Genomic DNA, 18,697 nt, shown 5'->3' on the forward strand with positions numbered 1-18,697 from the left:
AATATTGTGTGTGTGTTGGTATGAATGTCAGAGTGTGGTGGTGTGTGTGTGTGTGTGTGTGTGTGTGTGTGTGTGTGTGTGTGTTAAAAAACAACAGTGGAATTATGTAAACAAACTGGCATTTAAAGGGTTAAAATCCTGAAAATGAATGAATATTTGGTAGTTATGATCAGGACTGATGTTGTTTAAAAAAAATTAACTAATTGAAAGTGGAAAATAATATTAAAATATAATATTATTATGGCAGTTTTTTGACGTGGACACATTTGTCCTCGATGGACCTCTGAGTAACTTTTTTTATTTTCTTATGCAAAATTATATGTAAAATATTTTGACAATCACAACATTGTTTTCTGTTATAATATATTAATAATATTATATTGTAATATTATTATTATTATTATTATTATTATTATTATAAAAATGTTTACTTTTTAATAAACGTTATAATTAATACACCTTTCTAAAATCTTAAGATCATACAATATTTAGTATACAATTATTATATTATATTATATTATATAAACTGTCAGCTGCTCCCGACAAGGCTTTACTCTCCTTGTGAGGATGTTTGGTCACACAATGCACAATGTAGGCAAAACCTGACACACACATTATACACACTAATTTCTGTACAATGTTCAATTTTCTCTCTCTCTCTCTCTCTCTCTCTCTCTCTCTCTCTCTCTCTCTCTCTCTCTCTCTCTCTCTCTCAGAGTCGATGATCTTGTTGGGTTCTATTGAGCGCACTCAGTTACAGGCACTCCTAACGCAGCATCTTGGTCGCCAGCGGCGACTGGAATACCTGCGAGAGTGTACGGAGGCAGAGAAAAAACGTGTGTCTGTAGTCAGCACGCCCAGCAGTGAGGAAGAGGGTCACAAGGTCAACCACGAGGTTCGCTTCCAGGTCAGAGGGTGAATGGTTATTGACTCACATAATTATAATGAGCAGAACTATTTATACCTGAGTCAGTTTTGATAGCATCATGAACGTGATTGAGTGTGTGTGTGTGTGTGTGTGTGTGTGTGTTGTAGATCTTCACAGAAGAGTCGTCGTTCCCTCCCGCTCGTCCTGTCTCTCCTAAACCTCTGAAACCTGCTCTGAAGAGATCGTCAGTAGCAGAGAGAAACACAGAGATTCCTACAAGTAAAATCACACACACCATTGACATTGCAATTCAGTCATTTTCTCTTCCTGTCAGTACAATTCGAATTTCGGTTCAACGTCAAGTGTGGCCAATTATATTCAATTTCCAGTTCAGGAATTAAAAAGTTTCCAATTCTAATACAAGCCCAACCCTTCCTGCTACATACTTACATGATGTCTCTATCAGGTCCTCATGATACTGGAATCGGCTTCAAGAATTTACTCTGCACTCGCCCTCAGACCGACGCAATGGAGGTGAGCTGCGCCATAAATATCTTTCCAATCCTTCTGAATAATCACATTACTGCAGATTCTCCTGCTGCTGGATTTTAACGTTTAACGTTTATATAATGTTAGGGTTATAGTAAAATATTTTGTGTTATGTAAATGTCTTGCATCCTTTTTCCTAACGGAAGAATAATATCGTGGAGCACATCGTTGCTCCTGACTTCAGACCGCCGAAACGTGTGAGGATTTCAGTCGTGGTAAGAGCCGTGAGAAAAATTGGCTCATCAAATCATCACGTCATCATCTCATAATCGTCTTCCTCTCTCATGCCTGCATCTGACCTTTGACCTGTAATAGCGCTGTATAGGCCAATTAACTTTCAATTTTACTGTAAAGAATTTTTACTCAGTGGAATTAACTTGCTTGTTGTTATTGTGCAATAAACATTTAACAGCACAGTTTTGTTGGAGATATCAGGAATGTTTCTGATTGGCTAGTCCAAAGTAAATCACCACGAGTGTTTTGATTGATCTAAAGACTGGAGTTAAGGTTCAAAGGTCAGCAGGAATGCAGTGTAGTACTAGCAGGGACAAGAGAGACAACCAAGCATGCTTATCTGTCCCATCATCAGTCATGCCATCAGATCTGGCCAATCAGTGCAAGCAGTGTGGAAAAGTGGGCAGGGCCAACAGAACCCATAACACCTGTCCTGCTCACCCCATGTGATAGAGTTAGAAGCAATATTTCATCTTAAAATCCACTGTCATTATAGTTTATTAATTACATTCTTTACATATTTGCCCTATTTTTAGTTATGTCTTTATACTAGATTGATGTCATATTTCTTTGGATTGTTGAATATGTAATGTATTTTAGCTGTTGACAGTGCACATTCTAATTTCACACTCACACACACACACACACACACACACACACACTCCCATACACACACTACCATACACACACACACTCACATACACACACTCATACACACACTCACATACACACACTCTCACACACACTCACAAACATACACTCACATACACTCACATACACACACACTCTCACACACACTCACATACACACACACTCTCACACACACTCACAAACATACACTCACATACACACACACTCTCACGTACACACACTCTCACGTACACACACACTCTCTCACACACACACTCACATACACACACACTCTCACACACACTCACATACACACACACTCTCACACACACTCACATACACACACACTCTCACACACACTCACAAACATACACTCACATACACACACACTCTCACACACACTCACAAACACACACTCACATACACACACACTCTCACACACTCTCACATACACACACACTCTCACACACTCTCTCTCACACACACACTCTCTCTCACACACACACTCTCTCACACACACTCACAAACACACACACGCACAAACATACACTCACATACACACACACTCTCACACACACTCACAAACATACACTCACATACACACACACTCTCACGTACACACACTCTCACGTACACACACTCTCACGTACACACACACTCTCTCACACACACACTCACATACACACACTCTCACACACACACACTCACATACACACACTCTCACACACACACACACTCAAACACACACTCAAACACTCACACACACACTCAAACACACACTCACATACACACACTCTCACACACACACACTCACATACACACACTCTCACACACACACACACTCTCACACACACACACACACACACACTCTCTCTCTCACACACACACACACACACACACACACACACACACACACACACACTCTCTCACATACTCTCACATACACACAAGAATGCATTAGTTACTTCTACCTGTTACAAAAACTCACCACAGAAACCATAGTTTCCATCAAAATATCTTGTTTTAAGGGTTCACAGATATTTTTAATGGAAAACAAGAATACTGCAGTGTACTCGACAGCATTATCGATCAATGATGTATATCACGCTCTGAGAGATTACATTTTTTTTTATAATTATATATATATATATATATACATGATTTTTAACATAAGAATGAATGTACAGGTGCATCTCAATAAATTAGAATGTCGTGGAAAAGTTCATTTATTTCAGTAATTCAACTCAAATTGTGAAACTCGTGTATTAAATAAATTCAATGCACACAGACTGAAGTAGTTTAAGTCTTTGGTTCTTTTAACTGTGATGATTTTGGCTCACATTTAACAAAAACCCACAAATTCACTATCTCAAAAAATTAGAATACATCATAAGACCAATAAAAAAAACATTTTTAGTGAATTGTTGGCCTTCTGGAAAGTATGTTCATTTACTGTATATGTACTCAATACTTGGTAGGGGCTCCTTTTGCTTTAATTACTGCCTCAATTCGGCGTGGCATGGAGGTGATCAGTTTGTGGCACTGCGGAGGTGGTATGGAAGCCCAGGTTTCTTTGACAGTGGCCTTCAGCTCATCTGCATTTTTTGGTCTCTTGTTTCTCATTTTCCTCTTGACAATACCCCATAGATTCTCTATGGGGTTCAGGTCTGGTGAGTTTGCTGGCCAGTCAAGCACACCAACACCATGGTCATTTAACCAACTTTTGGTGCTTTTGGCAGTGTGGGCAGGTGCCAAATCCTGCTGGAAAATGAAATCAGCATCTTTAAAAAGCTGGTCAGCAGAAGGAAGCATGAAGTGCTCCAAAATTTCTTGGTAAACGGGTGCAGTGACTTTGGTTTTCAAAAAACACAATGGACCAACACCAGCAGATGACATTGCACCCCAAATCATCACAGACTGTGGAAACTTAACACTGGACTTCAAGCAACTTGGGCTATGAGCTTCTCCACCCTTCCTCCAGACTCTAGGACCTTGGTTTCCAAATGAAATACAAAACTTGCTCTCATCTGAAAAGAGGACTTTGGACCACTGGGCAACAGTCCAGTTCTTCTTCTCCTTAGCCCAGGTAAGACACCTCTGACGTTGTCTGTGGTTCAGGAGTGGCTTGACAAGAGGAATACGACAACTGTAGCCAAATTCCTTGACATGTCTGTGTGTGGTTGATGCCTTGACCCCAGCCTCAGTCCATTCCTTGTGAAGTTCACCCAAATTCTTGAATCGATTTTGCTTGACAATCCTCATAAGGCTGCGGTTCTCTCGGTTGGTTGTGCATCTTTTTCTTCCACACTTTTTCCTTCCACTCAACTTTCTGTTAACATGCTTGGATACAGCACTCTGTGAACAGCCAGCTTCTTTGGCAATGAATGTTTGTGGCTTACCCTCCTTGTGAAGGGTGTCAATGATTGTCTTCTGGACAACTGTCAGATCAGCAGTCTTCCCCATGATTGTGTAGCCTAGTGAACCAAACTGAGAGACCATTTTGAAGGCTCAGGAAACCTTTGCAGGTGTTTTGAGTTGATTAGCTGATTGGCATGTCACCATATTCTAATTTGTTGAGATAGTGAATTGGTGGGTTTTTGTTAAATGTGAGCCAAAATCATCACAATTAAAAGAACCAAAGACTTAAACTACTTCAGTCTGTGTGCATTGAATTTATTTAATACACGAGTTTCACAATTTGAGTTGAATTACTGAAATAAATGAACTTTTCCACGACATTCTAATTTATTGAGATGCACCTGTAAGTGCTTTTATAAAATTTAAAGCTTCACATCTCTGTGTTTAAACCCTCCAAAAATTGACCCCATTGACTTCCATTGTAAGTGTCTCACTGAAACACACATTTGTGCTTTTTTAAAGAAAAGGAGGAACGAGTCGAAATTAATATTTGTGGTAATCAACGTTATGACGCAAATGCTGTCGATTGAGCTCAACTTGTGTTGAACCCGGAACATTCCTTTAATGTCACTTTATAAATATACTACTGTTCATTGCTAGCTGATGTTACTTTGTAATGCAGTTATAATATATGTTAACGGATACAACCTTTTAATGTAATTTTTTTTAGGAACATTAATAGAGAGTAATAAATGTTGTAAAAGTGTTGTTCATTGTTAATTTGTGAAATATTGCATTAACGGCAGGACTTTATAATAAGGTTACATTTGTTAATATTATTAAATGCATTACATTTCATGAACTAAGATTAAGAAATACTGTAATAATATATTGTTCATTCTAAATAGTCATTTTTAAAAATTGTTCATTGTTAGTTCATAAAGTACATTGTTAGCACATATAACTTATAATTAAAAATAAAATGTATTAGTATATGTTACATTTAACATTAACTACTGTTAATAAGTGATGAACATTTACTGTTCATTGTTAGTTCATGTTAACTAACGATAACAAATGTAAAGTGTAACGTACAACCATATACAAGAACAATCAAATCTTTGTAAAGATGGTTTTTATTATTTTTTAGTATTGCTATTTTTTTTTTCTCTCCAAAAATGACAGAATTCTGTTTAAATAGATTGCACGCTTTCATATCTCAATTTTGCATTCAATTTTTCATCTGTTTTTATGGTTGTGCAAATGCAAGGGAATATAAAATCATTGATTATTAGTCACGTTGTGTTCTTAAATACGTAATTGAATTCATGCAGACTGTTTCCATGGGTGCTATAGTCAAATACATCTAACAGGAGCTCACTCTGTAGATTTGTTCAGATCAGACGCACATCATTACATTGTCTCGGTCTCTTTCTGATGTACTCGTGTGGTAAATGGCTTTACTGTTTTATCAGAGCGAGAGAATAATCTCGACCTGCAGGGTGCTGTCTGCTCATTAGATTACTCGCACACTTTTGCACAGAACCAGTGCTAAAGGATGGATGTTTTATTAATGCGTTGAGTGTGCTGCAAAGGTTCGTTAGTCGTAATGTATGTGTGTGTAATGTATGTATTTTCTGTGCTGTGCTTCAATGATTCTGTAGGGAAGAGTTGAACTGCAGGGTGATGTCATCGATTGTATTTAGGATCTGAGAGAGAGAGAGAGGAACTTAAATCTGTCGACTGCAAAGGCAGCGCTTAGAGCTATTGATCAGCTCTGTGTGTGTGTGTGTGTGTGTGTGTGTGTGTGTGTGTTCCCAGTGAGCCAACATATCCGCATTGCAAACTGTCAGCACATTCATATATTACTCAAATTTGAAAAGGACAAACAAAATAAAGTGTTTATTCGCAGTCTCTGCAGAATTCTTTGGCGAGAGCCTCTCATATTCTGGCATGACTCGATGTTTATATATTTTCACTGCAAAGCACTTAATCAGTGACAGAGAGAGAGAGAGAGACTCTTAACCCTTTATCTGTCTGACTCTCTTCAGGATGACCCAGACGCAGAAGACGATATGACACTTCGAGAGGTGAGGACATTATAAGATTTAAAGCAAACCTTGATTTATAAGACTTTCAAATAGTGCTATCAAGCTTACAAGTCACTGTTTGCCTATATTAGTGACCACACATACATACATACACACACACACTCATGTCTCTCTTGCTCTGAATGCAGATTGAGGAGTGGGAGGAGCAACAGCTTGACGAGCAGGTCAACTTTAACAACTGCAAGATTGACCCCGCCCCCTTTCAGCTGGTGGAACGCACTTCACTGCACAAGGTGTGTGTGCGAATGCGTGTGTGCGAGTGCTAGTGCTAGTGCATGTGCGAGTGCTAGTGTGTGTGCGAGAATGCGAGTGCGCTAGTACGAGTGTGCGCACGCAAGTACGTTGCTAGTGCGAGTGCGTATGCTAGTGCGTACGCTAGTTCGAGTGCGTACGCTAGTGCGTACGCTAGTTCGAGTGCGTACGCTAGTGCGTACGCTAGTTCGAGTGCGTACGCTAGTGCGTACGCTAGTTCGAGTGCGTACGCTAGTGCGTACGCTTGTGCGTGTGCGCATGTGTGAGTGCGAGCGCTAGTGCGAGCGTGTGTGTGCGAGTGCGTGCGCAACAGTGCGAGTGCTAGTATGCTAGTGCGAGTGCGTATGCTAGTGCGTACGCTAGTTCGAGTGCGTACGCTAGTTCGAGTGTGTACGCTAGTGCGTACGCTAGTTCGAGTGTGTACGCTAGTGCGTACGCTAGTTCGAGTGCGTACGCTAGTTCGAGTGCGTACGCTAGTTCGAGTGCGTACGCTAGTGCGTACGCTAGTTCGAGTGCGTACGCTAGTGCGTACGCTAGTACGAGTGTGTACGCTAGTGCGTACGCTAGTTCGAGTGCGTACGCTAGTGCGTACGCTAGTGCGAGTGCGTACGCTAGTGCGTACGCTAGTGCGTACACTTGTGCGTGTGCGCATGTGTGAGTGCGAGCGCTAGTGCGAGCGTGTGTGTGCGAGTGCGTGCGCAACAGTGCGAGTGCTAGTGCGTGCTCTACTTGGGGTTGGAACTGAGAACCCATTCTTATTCACAACCGGATCCACCTTTTCAAAAATACCAGAACTGAATGATTTTCATGACCGATTTGGACGGAACGGCATACTAAAAGCCACTGACAGAGTTTCCTGCAGCTCAATTCAGCAGCAAATCTGCCCCCTACTGAATATACAGCGCAAGACATACAGTGCGATCAGTGTAGTCTGATTCCTGAATGAATGACTCTTATGAGTCTGTTCTTTTTATTGAATCACAAACACTACATTAGTCGGTGTGGTGTTTAATATTTATATCACAGTATTTGTCAATATACAATGATCGCAATAAGACTTCCTGACCAAATCGTGCTGCTCAAGGGGCTGTTCACAGCAAACACATCTTTGCGCTAAAAAAACTAGACAAAGTGCCAAAAAAAGAGCAGAACGCAGGTGTCCCGAGGCGTGTTTTTAACAGTTAAAGCTCTTGTTAACTTTACACGGTGTCTGAAAAATGGCAAGATTCTGCGCAGTGGTCAAAGAAGTCTGTCATGCACTTTTGCTTAGAAAAACAACTGAAAAACGGTGCAGATGGATGCTAAGAAGGGTGCACCGTGTGAACGGCCCCCTCATCTACATATTACTTTTTAAGCCTTTTTTAACACCTCTCTCTCTCTCTCTCTCTCTCTCTCTCTCACTCTCTCTTTCTCTCTCTCAGACTCACACCATCTTTTCTCTTTTGGGATTGGATCACGCTTATGTCACCAGTATCGGACGACTCATTGGGGTTGTTTCACTGAGAGAGGTGAGAGGTCACATTGAAACGGCAGATGAGATCTACAGATATTCTCTGTGTTTTTCTGTCAATGGAAAATGCAGAGTGTCGCATATCGCTTGGAACTGACTGTATATTTGCTCTTGTCCATTTTGTAGTTGCGTAAAGCTATCGAGGGTTCTATGACGGTGAAGGGGGTGAAAGTGCGCCCGCCGCTGGCCAGTTTCCGTGACAGCGGGACGAGCGGAACCAGCAGCGAAAGTGAAGCCACTGAACTCCACAAACTGTGGGACCGTCACACAAGCCTCACGCTACCCAGAGAACACCAACCAAACACCTCCGATTCAGACGAGAAGTCCCAGTGATGTCAGAGAGGGACGAGAGGCCGAGCACACAAACTATTTATTCGTTTTATTGAGACACATTCTGCAGACCTCCAAAAATCCTCTGCCTCTCTTTTTATTGGCCGGATTCTTGGATCTCAGAGCTTCCCGTCTTCACTTTCTACACTAATTCTATTTCACGTTTGGAGAATCAGGGACTCTTTAGACTTTGTCCTGTCCCGTTTCAACTTGTGCATGTGTGTGTGTATGTGTGTGTGTGTGTCTTTGTATGTGTTTCAGAAAGGGACGAGAATTTTAATTGTTAGTGTTTCCTTGCATTGCCTCGTCAAGTCATTTTTTTCACTGCAAAAATTCAGTTTCTTAATCAGTGTTTTTGTCTTGTTTTCCTTTAAAAATATCTTTAAAACAAGATACATTTACTCGAAAGGAAAAACTGTGTAAAATATTAAGACCTGTTATCTTGAAGTCTTGGAAAAAAATCTTTTTTTAAGTAAATGTACCCTGTTTTAATGATGTTTAGATATTTTTTACTGGAAAACGATGGAGGGCCAAATTGCTCATATTTCAACAAATCGTTTATTTTTTATACATAATGAAATTGTTAAATCACTTTCACTGAGTGATGTGCCGATAACTTAATCCCTGAAAATGAAAAGACTCGAAGTTTGTGCTTAAATGAAATATCATCCTATAAAATAAACTTAAATAAAAATGGACTCAAACTAGTGCTAAAATGAAATACAAGGGATATTAATTGATTTATTTAGTGATTTAATAATTTAAAAAAACAATAAAATCATTAAATTAATCATTTCATTATTTGTTTAATGATTTATTTAAATATTTATTTAATTTAATTGAGTAATTTGGACCTCCATAAACTCAATTTTTAATTTTTTTTTATTAAGTTTTATGCATTTAAATTTCATAACAAAATTCCATCAAATTGAATTGAGCAATCTTTAACACGATAAAATCTTAAATATTTTAAGTGTCATTTTATGTTGTTAAAAATTATTCAATTTATTCAAATAATCAATTCAAAATTACATTTGATGGAATTTTGTTATGAAATTGAAATGCGTAAATCTTTTAAAATACTTTTGAGTGTAGAAAACAAGACAAGAATACTGATTAAGGAAATAATTGTGGCAGTGTTCTGATAAAATATTAAATGCTTTTTTTAAACCACTCTCTCTTTTTTCCGAGGAAGAGGTGGGCATAAAATTTCCCTCTATATAAAGCCAGTGTAGGCGTAATGCTGTAGGTGATGGAGAGAACAAGGAAGAAAGAGAGGAAATCCAGAGTGGGATCAATTTATAATCTATACAGATTTAAACAAGACATTTTTTATATGTTTGTTAGACCGGAGAGCAATTATAGTTGCCATTTCAAGCCAAACCACTTGTGCATTATCTGGTCAATGTCAAACAACGCAGAACAGCACCAGCAGAATCGCCCACACAGTGGAGCGTCAGTCAGACTGAACTGATTTCAGCGTTTATGCTCTTATGTAAGGCACTTTTTCTTGGTTTCCTTATTGAGAATTCTGTTGCCTACACACTAACTACTTTTACCTGCAAAAATTGTCCTTTTTGGAATACTAGGCACACTTAATTGGTGAGCATGTTTGCACTAAAACACAAATTAAGCCAGTCGCTGCACAGCATACGTCAAAACCACAGCATTCAACACCGTAACTTTCAAAATGACGCATTCCTTTTCTTCAGACACAAACGGTTAAATATGAACAAAATTGGTGCTGTTTATGTGTGTGTGAATGTATAAATGTTTGCTTTGCAATAACCACTTTTCTTATATTTTTGGAACTCAAAACTGCCCCTTTTCTCCATTGAAACAAGTGAACGTAATGTGTGCTTTGACTGGTTTAGGACTTGGGAGTAAAACTGAAGGTGCACACGTGATTTAGGTTGTACTAGTTTAGATCACTAGTTTTGTAGTACGAGCACGTCTTTGACAACTACAAGGGTGAATCTCATGAAAACAGTCAAGAACACGTCCATGTCATATTTCAAACTAAAATCAATAGGAAAAAAAATCATAAAGAAAATTAAGCATATTTTTTAATTAAAATGCAGCATCATTTAAAGGCAGCACAATCGTGTACCAAAGTACTACTATGACATATAAATACTTCAGAATTAAAATAAAAATGTTATTTCACATAACAGTAATGAGAGTTACGCTTAAAGGAATATTCCGGGTTCAATACAAGTTGAGCTCAATCGACGGCATTTGTGGCATAATGTTTCTTTTCGCCTTTTTTGTAACTTTTTTCCATTATCGAGAGGCGATTTAGAAATATGTTTTTTTGTGGTAATCAACATTATGCCACAAATGCTGTTGATTGAGCTCAACTTGTATTGAACCCGGAAATATAAAAAAAAATTTTCTTTATTTTTTTTCATTTTTTTTTTATGAGTGAATTACGTCCTGTAGATGTTCTTGACAGGTTTCGTGAGAGTTACCTGCAAACTTTGAACATATATTCCCTTTAAAAAAAAACACAAAAATAGCCGAGTAGAACAAAAAGTGAAATCTGAGCGTTTTATTTAGTGTTGTAACATTGTAAATGTTTGTTAACAGTTGTATTTGCCATTACATTTTCATGACACTTCATTAATTCTGATTCTTAACTGACCAATAAGCTTTAATCAGTTCATAAATGGAGGCGCTTATTTTTTTTGTGTTGATTCATGTAGAGTTTCAATTTACTTTTACAGATATAATATATTTAAAATATCATATTAACTTAAATAGTTTTGCCATTTATTTGATTTGTTCTTCCATTTAATGAAATGTTTGTCTTTTGACTCATGCTCCTGCTGGTTGCAAAAATGCAGTTTCACAATTTCACACAAAATCTCGCACTTTTCAAGAAATTGCAATTGTTTTTGCTCCCAAAACATTGACGTTGCATCTCAGAGAACTTTTGTGTGTATGGACTGATCTCAAGAAAACATACTTTTATCATCTCAGCAATTACTTTGAGGGCTACAGGAAGCCTTTGCACATGTGTAGTCGACTCAAGTACTGTCAGACACTCCTTTACACATTATTTCAATCTTGTTTTTTATCCTGAATGGACCAAAAGAACAAAATGACTCTCTCGTTTCTATTGTGTTATCAAATGTTTTTATTTTGTTTATCAGTTATTTCCTTGTGGTCCATTTCATGTCATGTATTAGAATGTGTCGTTCTGAGAATCATATTTATTAACAATCTTACATGTCGATCAACATTGATTTTATTTTTGATATTATTATCATTATTTTCAGTAATTGGAAGATAATGTTTGTGCAATAACATTTTTTGTTTTGTTTGTTTGTAACCAGAATTAAAATGTTGGACTTTGTGGTGAGATAACCATATTTTTGCATAGAAACAGAGCTGAACTTTAAATTAAATGGGTAGAGATGTTGCTTCTGAATGGTTTCGAGATCTCTAGAAACTCTGAGCGCCAACAAGGGTTCAGATGTCCACAAGGAACAGTTAGTGCTAGTTCAACTAATGCTTTTGAGAAACACTCACATTTAATCGTCTACCCATGTTTAAAGTAAATCTTAGCACAAGGGTTCAGAGTTTATTTTTGAATCAGCTTAAACAGTTATTTCATGAATCTGTTAGAAACTTATTGAGCTTCAACGACAAAAGCAAAAATATCATGCAGGATTTCCTGAAGGAAAAATCAAGTGCACGCTTGTTTTATATATCAGGGAAAAATAAAGATATTTTAACATGAAAACATTCAGACTAGTGTCATAATGTTTCTTGTGACACATTCCTTTGAATGTTTTTCCTCTCTTCCATTTCATCTTTCACTCAGTTTGACATGTCATCTGCATATGTGCTGGCCGACAGCCTGTAGTCTGAGTTTTATAATCATACTGCATATTGTGTGCATACTGCATATAATCATACTTGTGTCAGTTGTTTAGCTTTGATTGGCTGTCGCTGTATTAAGTAGGTTATAAAGCCCCTGGGTAATATTCAGGTCTGAGCCACATTTCCCCCAAAGGAATACAAAAAAAAAAAACATTTCATCTGTGACATTTCTTTGCCTTTCTTTTCTCTTTCTTATATCTTATGTGTCATTAATGAATAATAATTTGAGATTAGCAACATGTAAGACTCTAACCTGAACCCTAATGTAATCTCTAACCTTAACTTTAAAGTCAACATTGAACAGAATTCACAACCTGTTTTACCTTCTTAAAGGGCCGTAATCTGAATAATTTACTAAATATTACACAATTAGACTGTGTAGTTAGAAGGCAAATAGTCCATTTTGATTGCATGTTGACTTAAACCCATAACTAACCCTTAAATAACCCTTAACTAACCCTTAATTAACCCTTAACTATAATTTGTTGTGGATAAGGACTGCAAACATTCCAAAAAAATGAAAACGAATACAATTATTTGCAGAACGTAACCAAAAATGAGAACAAAGTCCCTTTCAATTGTTCTAGAGTGAAAACTTTATTTTTAGATGTTGATAATTGGTTAATAACAGGTTTTAAGTTTTATAAAACCAAAGTCTAATTGGTTTATCACAGTACATTTTCAGAATTACACCACTTCCTGTTGGCTTTTATCTTTTTAGTTGAACATCATGTTGAACATTGATTCTGAAGGAAACTGCCGCATCACACATTCCTTTGCCTTAAGGCATGCTGTGGATGAAGCCTTCTGTGACACGCTGAAGACAAATTTACAGTATATAATTACTACGTATACATGCACGGTTAATGCAGATACAAGGAAAAAATATTGAGGTAAAAAGTACATTTCTCAGTTGTTTCCAAGTTCACAAATTCACTGAATTATTGTTAGACATGATGCATTAATACAGATTTGATGCTGCCAGGTTCTGACAAGAAACACCTGTGATTAAAAGATATAATTAAAATAAAATAATTCAGCCCGCATAAGATGACGTTTAGTCCAAACATGCCCAAGCAGTGTGTGCATGCATTCAGGAGAGAGAGATTTTGGCTATGAATTGATTTTACATGGCCAGATGTATTTTTTAAATATTTAAAATATTTTTGGGCATATATTTAATATTAAGAAGACATTTATTGAAAGGATGTTATTTTATATAGACTAATCTATACTTTGCTTGTTATGATTTCTATGCTGATGATTCCACCACATGGGAAACATTTTTATTTTCACTTATTTTGTTTGAGGCAAGTCCCTTATTTTGTGCTTGTTTTTCCAGACCAGGTCCTTTTTTTTTTCTAGAGATATCTGATAAAACTGCACTGGTGTATCACCCACCCTTAGTACAGAGTACGGTCATTTTTTTATTTTATTTTTTAAAGAATGTTATTAACCGTTCTTTAATTTTGTTCCAACCATTTACCATTTGGGAAGGAGGCAGCGGAACGCCAGAACAGAAAGTAAAAAAAAAAATCAGTTTCTGCTCAGAACGAACCAAAATGAAAAACATTTGTTTTTAGTCCCTGGTTGTGATACCCATCTGTCTGCTCTAATTACAGTAAATTTGACTCAGATTTGCATGTTTTCTCATCTAATTTTATGCTGTATTCCTAAACTATGTTAGCAACACACAACTCTCTCTTCTTGTTTCTCTCATCTGTCAGTCTGTCATCAGTTCTGTGATTAGATCATCTATTTAAAAATGCCATAAAGTATTTAGTGTATCTAGATCTACAGCAGTGTGTTACAATCAAGCAAAGTGCCAATCAATATACATACAGGATATGTATGAAGAACAAGCATGGAATTGAATTTTGCTGCCAGTAAAAGTTACTGTCATGACAATTACCATCTAAATTGTTCTCTCTCTCTCTCTCTCTCTCACACACACACACACACACACACAACTTAAAAGACAACAGAACTTAAAAAAAAAATTACACAAACATTTTGGTTGGAAATGCAAAGTTTGGAGATTAGTTGAAATGTTGTTTGAGTAATCAATAAGCAACATACTTGTACATGTCCTCAACCTAAGCTCAAGCTCAACTCTTCGCTATTATGGGTTCTCTTAGAACTCATCACACTCTTGTTAATCCTTTTTACCATTAATTCTCCTCCTGCCAAGTAGGTGACGATATGCACAAAGAATGCAAATGGCCAAAAACAAAAGAAGAACAATGTGAAAGTGAAAGTGGTGATTTATATATATTAAAAAAGGACTTAAATATTGATCTGTTTCTCACCCACACCTATCATATCACTTCAGAAGACATGGATTAAAACACTGCTTCAGAGTTCTGGTCACCATTTAATTGTATGGACCTACAGAGCTGAGATATTCTTCTAAAAATGTAGAGACTTTTATAATCTATTTAAAAGACACTTAAAAAATAATAAGATATATCAGATTTGACTGGATTGTAAGATGCTGTTTTCAATGTTGCTCTTGTCTGCAGTGTAAAGATTAACGAAGATCAAAGGATGCAGGTCAAAGGTGAGTTTCGGAGTGGAAGACAGGAGTCAGAGATTTGGCTGATAGATTTGGGACACGTCCGACGCTGATAACCAGCATCCCCTCTGCAGTCAGTGTGTTGCTCACAGACAGTGGGTCCATGTCTGCTGGCAGCTGAGACTTATGGGTAAACTTGCCTGCGACACTTCCATCTGCTCCCATCTGAAACGAGGGACAAATGAAACATTGTCTGGTAAGTGCATGAGTGCAGCATGCAAGCACACTGCATACTACACAATATATACTGTATACTGCATACTACATATAAAACATTATATAAAACTGCAGCATACTACTGTTTGAAAAATTTACTTTTGCATACTGTTGTCACATGATTTCAGGGTTAGATGTTGAATTCAGCAAGAGACGTTCAGTTATCATTACAGAAATATAGTTATTTAAAATTTTGAATCCAATTTTATGTTTGGCAGTCTGATCAAATAATGAGTTAAAATGGTAAAAGATGTTAAATATATGTTATTTACTGTACTGGATACATATAAATACTGTATATAATCTATACAGCAAACTTTGTTCCTAAAAAGGAGATATGCTACTCCAAACATACTCCATGAGATCACAGATGCTCTACAGTACACACACATACACACCTTCTCTGCATGAATAACTACACACTGATTATACGCCAGCACCACCACTTCCTGTGGCTCAAACCCACTGACATCTGCGGACAGGAAGTAGCGGTCGCCCACTGCACTCACTACACCCATTCTGGCCGGGCGCCCAGAGCCCGGAACTGAAAGAGAGAGATACGTTAGATGAGAAATTGGCTGTATTTATTAAAAAAACGTATTTAAACCTTATACCTTTAGACCTCTATGAGCTCAAATGACACCCTTCATTTATATATATATATATATATATATATATATATATATATATATATATATATATATATATAATAAGCAAATGTTTTGTTACAGTACCTTCACTTCAGTAAAAAGCTAACTTGAATACTTAGAAAGACGCTGCTATGTCATGCAATTGCGGCAACTGCTGCTATCTGCTGGAAAAAAATTATAATTTTATAGCAATGACAAGTATAGCCTGTAGGTGGCCTCAGTGTTCCCCTTATTGTTCCTTGATCTCGATAACTAAATGTTGTAACTCAATTTCTATATATTATTTCAAGTTATGCATTTGGACATATATTTAGACATTACAAAAGACTATTATTTTTTAAAGTTTAGCTATTTTGTTTTGTATGGGAACTGTTTTTGTTACAAAAAGTGTTTTATAACAAAAATATGCGATGCTTTTTTTCTGGAAGGGTTAACATTCCCTACATTACAAATAGGGTGTAGGTATGAGAGTGCAGTCTCTGAGCAATGTAGTTTTCTCTGCAGTTTCCCTGCAGGGTCATCAATGCAGTCTAATTTAAACATTTTTGTTTTATCTACAGCTTGATAATGTTGAGCAATAATTTAAGAGAATTCAATATTTTTTTCTTCATGATTATATCTTGGATCTAGTGCCTGGTGAACTTCACAGCACATGATAATTAGAAACGATTCACTCAATTTTAAGGATTGCTCCTCACTTGTACTGTATGCAGACTCTAAGAGACCAGACGCCCTGGCAACCCCCTTTGGTGGACTTTTGGTCTCCACGGTAACCTCCAAAAGACTCTTCATCTCCTTGATAACCTATAATTGATTTTCATTTAACTTGTAAAAGACTCTTAATTACCTAGATAACCTATAAAAGGCTCTTGATTACCTTGGTAACCTCCAAAGGACTCATTCCACGAAGACTCATCCTGTGAATCACCATGGTAACAGGTGAAGGACTCTTGCTCCGGCTCAAACCCATTTGTGATGGAGTTGATGGAGGTTTCTTCTCCAAACTGACTGTGAAGTCTCGGCTGGAGAGCATCAGAGCTGAAGGACCTCACGGTACTCGTGCTGTAACGTGACGAGCGGTGGAATGAGGAAGAGGAGCAACGAGAGGCCGAAGGACTGCTCAGAGAAGTCATGACAGAATGGGATCACGGATGGAGGATAACCGTGTGGTCTGACTCTGAGTGGGTTATAAAGAGAGTTTGGCCCCATGCATTGTGGGTCAGCTGAGCAGCCTCACCACTCCATAAAAGGCTTTGACTCCTGGCATCCACTCCTAGAATAACGGTCAAGAAGATAAGATATGGAAAAGCTCTCCAAATGAGCAGGAGACCCCCAACACAAACACAGTTATCAGAAGACCCAATGATCTAAAAGCTGCTCTTAAAATTAGTAACTTAAACGTAACCGTCACCATCAAATGAAAGTAAACCCAGTTTGTCACCAAAGCACAAACAAAACAATTAGAAGTTTATGGATTGATTCATAAAAATAAAAAATAAAATGTGAAAAAAGTTAAAATACTTTCACCTATCCCAGCATAATATGCAGAGACAACTTTAAGTAAGCTATTTGTAGGTCAATTTTCTCAAAAACATAAGCACTACCTTTGTTCCTGTTTGTTTTGAGTGACCCGACCATAACGACATGACAGCAAAGACTCAACCAATGCCGTGAGTTGGGGGCGGGACTGTCTGTTTGTTTGATCAATGGAAGACGGGTAGCGTGGGGCAGAAATTACACACTCGCATCAACGTTGTAGAGTACATTGAACCTTATGGAGTGAAGCATTAGCTTCAGCATTGCCATCGGTGCCACTCTGTGCACACATCACACGGTCAAACAATTTCAACTTTGACATCATTGCCGCTGACCTTTCGAAGCTTCAGCCAGTGGTTACTGGACAATTTGCATATATGCAATATATGTTCTTGTCTAGCAAACTTATAAAATCGCTGTGCGTGATGCTATCTTCAACGCTTGTCATGTGGAGGTCAAAGCAGTGCTTGACACTGGCGATGAGCGTTGTGTTGATGCCCCGACACGAATCATGTGAATGCCTCTTTATCAAGCTGTTTTAGCTTTATACTCCAAAGTTTGTAAATGTTATTTATATTGCATATAATAACCAGTTTTATGATAAAAAATTGAGTGCTGTTTGCCCGTGCAAAAGTCGCACTAATTCATGTAGATGATGGTAATTACAATACAACATCTGATACAATGTTCATGTTTTGTAAAGCACAGTAAGGCATCCATAGCCTTAAAGCAGCTTTACAAATAACATTCAGTTGTATTTAGATGATATTAAAGGAATATTCCTGGTTCAATACAATTTCAGCTCAGCACAAAAGCAGTTGATTGTGTTGATTACCACAAAAATTAATTTCGACTCATCTCTCAAAAATCTGGGCTACAGTGATGCACTTACAATGAAAGTGAATGGGGCCAATCCATAAACGTTAAAATACTTATTTGTATTTTTATTTTTTTTATTAACCCTCAAGTTATGTTTATACTGGGATAACA

The 18,697-nt window shown here is 37.5% G+C and overlaps 2 protein-coding genes across 2 annotated transcripts in view; one reads left to right on the top strand and one right to left on the bottom strand.

The window, feature by feature from the left end:
- Positions 1-12,590, top strand: part of LOC127429924 (chloride channel protein 2-like) — an 86,815-nt gene extending 74,225 nt beyond the window's left edge. Inside the window, exons 17-23 of the mRNA XM_051679288.1 lie at positions 717-907; positions 1,036-1,147; positions 1,335-1,402; positions 6,691-6,729; positions 6,879-6,983; positions 8,424-8,510; positions 8,639-12,590. Of these exons, the coding sequence (XP_051535248.1) occupies positions 717-907; positions 1,036-1,147; positions 1,335-1,402; positions 6,691-6,729; positions 6,879-6,983; positions 8,424-8,510; positions 8,639-8,845 (809 nt within the window). The 3' untranslated portion in view covers positions 8,846-12,590. The remainder of the gene's footprint in view (positions 1-716; positions 908-1,035; positions 1,148-1,334; positions 1,403-6,690; positions 6,730-6,878; positions 6,984-8,423; positions 8,511-8,638) is intronic.
- A 712-nt stretch (positions 12,591-13,302) lies between these two features.
- Positions 13,303-18,496, bottom strand: LOC127429944 (heat shock protein beta-7-like). Its single transcript, XM_051679339.1, has 3 exons — positions 17,049-18,496; positions 15,920-16,065; positions 13,303-15,470 (listed from the first exon to the last, which is right to left on the bottom strand). The coding sequence occupies exons 1-3, from the start codon at positions 17,302-17,304 to the stop codon at positions 15,285-15,287; spliced, it is 588 nt and encodes a 195-aa protein (XP_051535299.1). The 5' UTR covers positions 17,305-18,496; the 3' UTR covers positions 13,303-15,284.
- Positions 18,497-18,697: the final 201 nt, after the last annotated feature.

This window comes from Myxocyprinus asiaticus, chromosome 39 (assembly GCF_019703515.2).
Source record: "Myxocyprinus asiaticus isolate MX2 ecotype Aquarium Trade chromosome 39, UBuf_Myxa_2, whole genome shotgun sequence".
NCBI lineage: Eukaryota > Metazoa > Chordata > Actinopteri > Cypriniformes > Catostomidae > Myxocyprinus > Myxocyprinus asiaticus.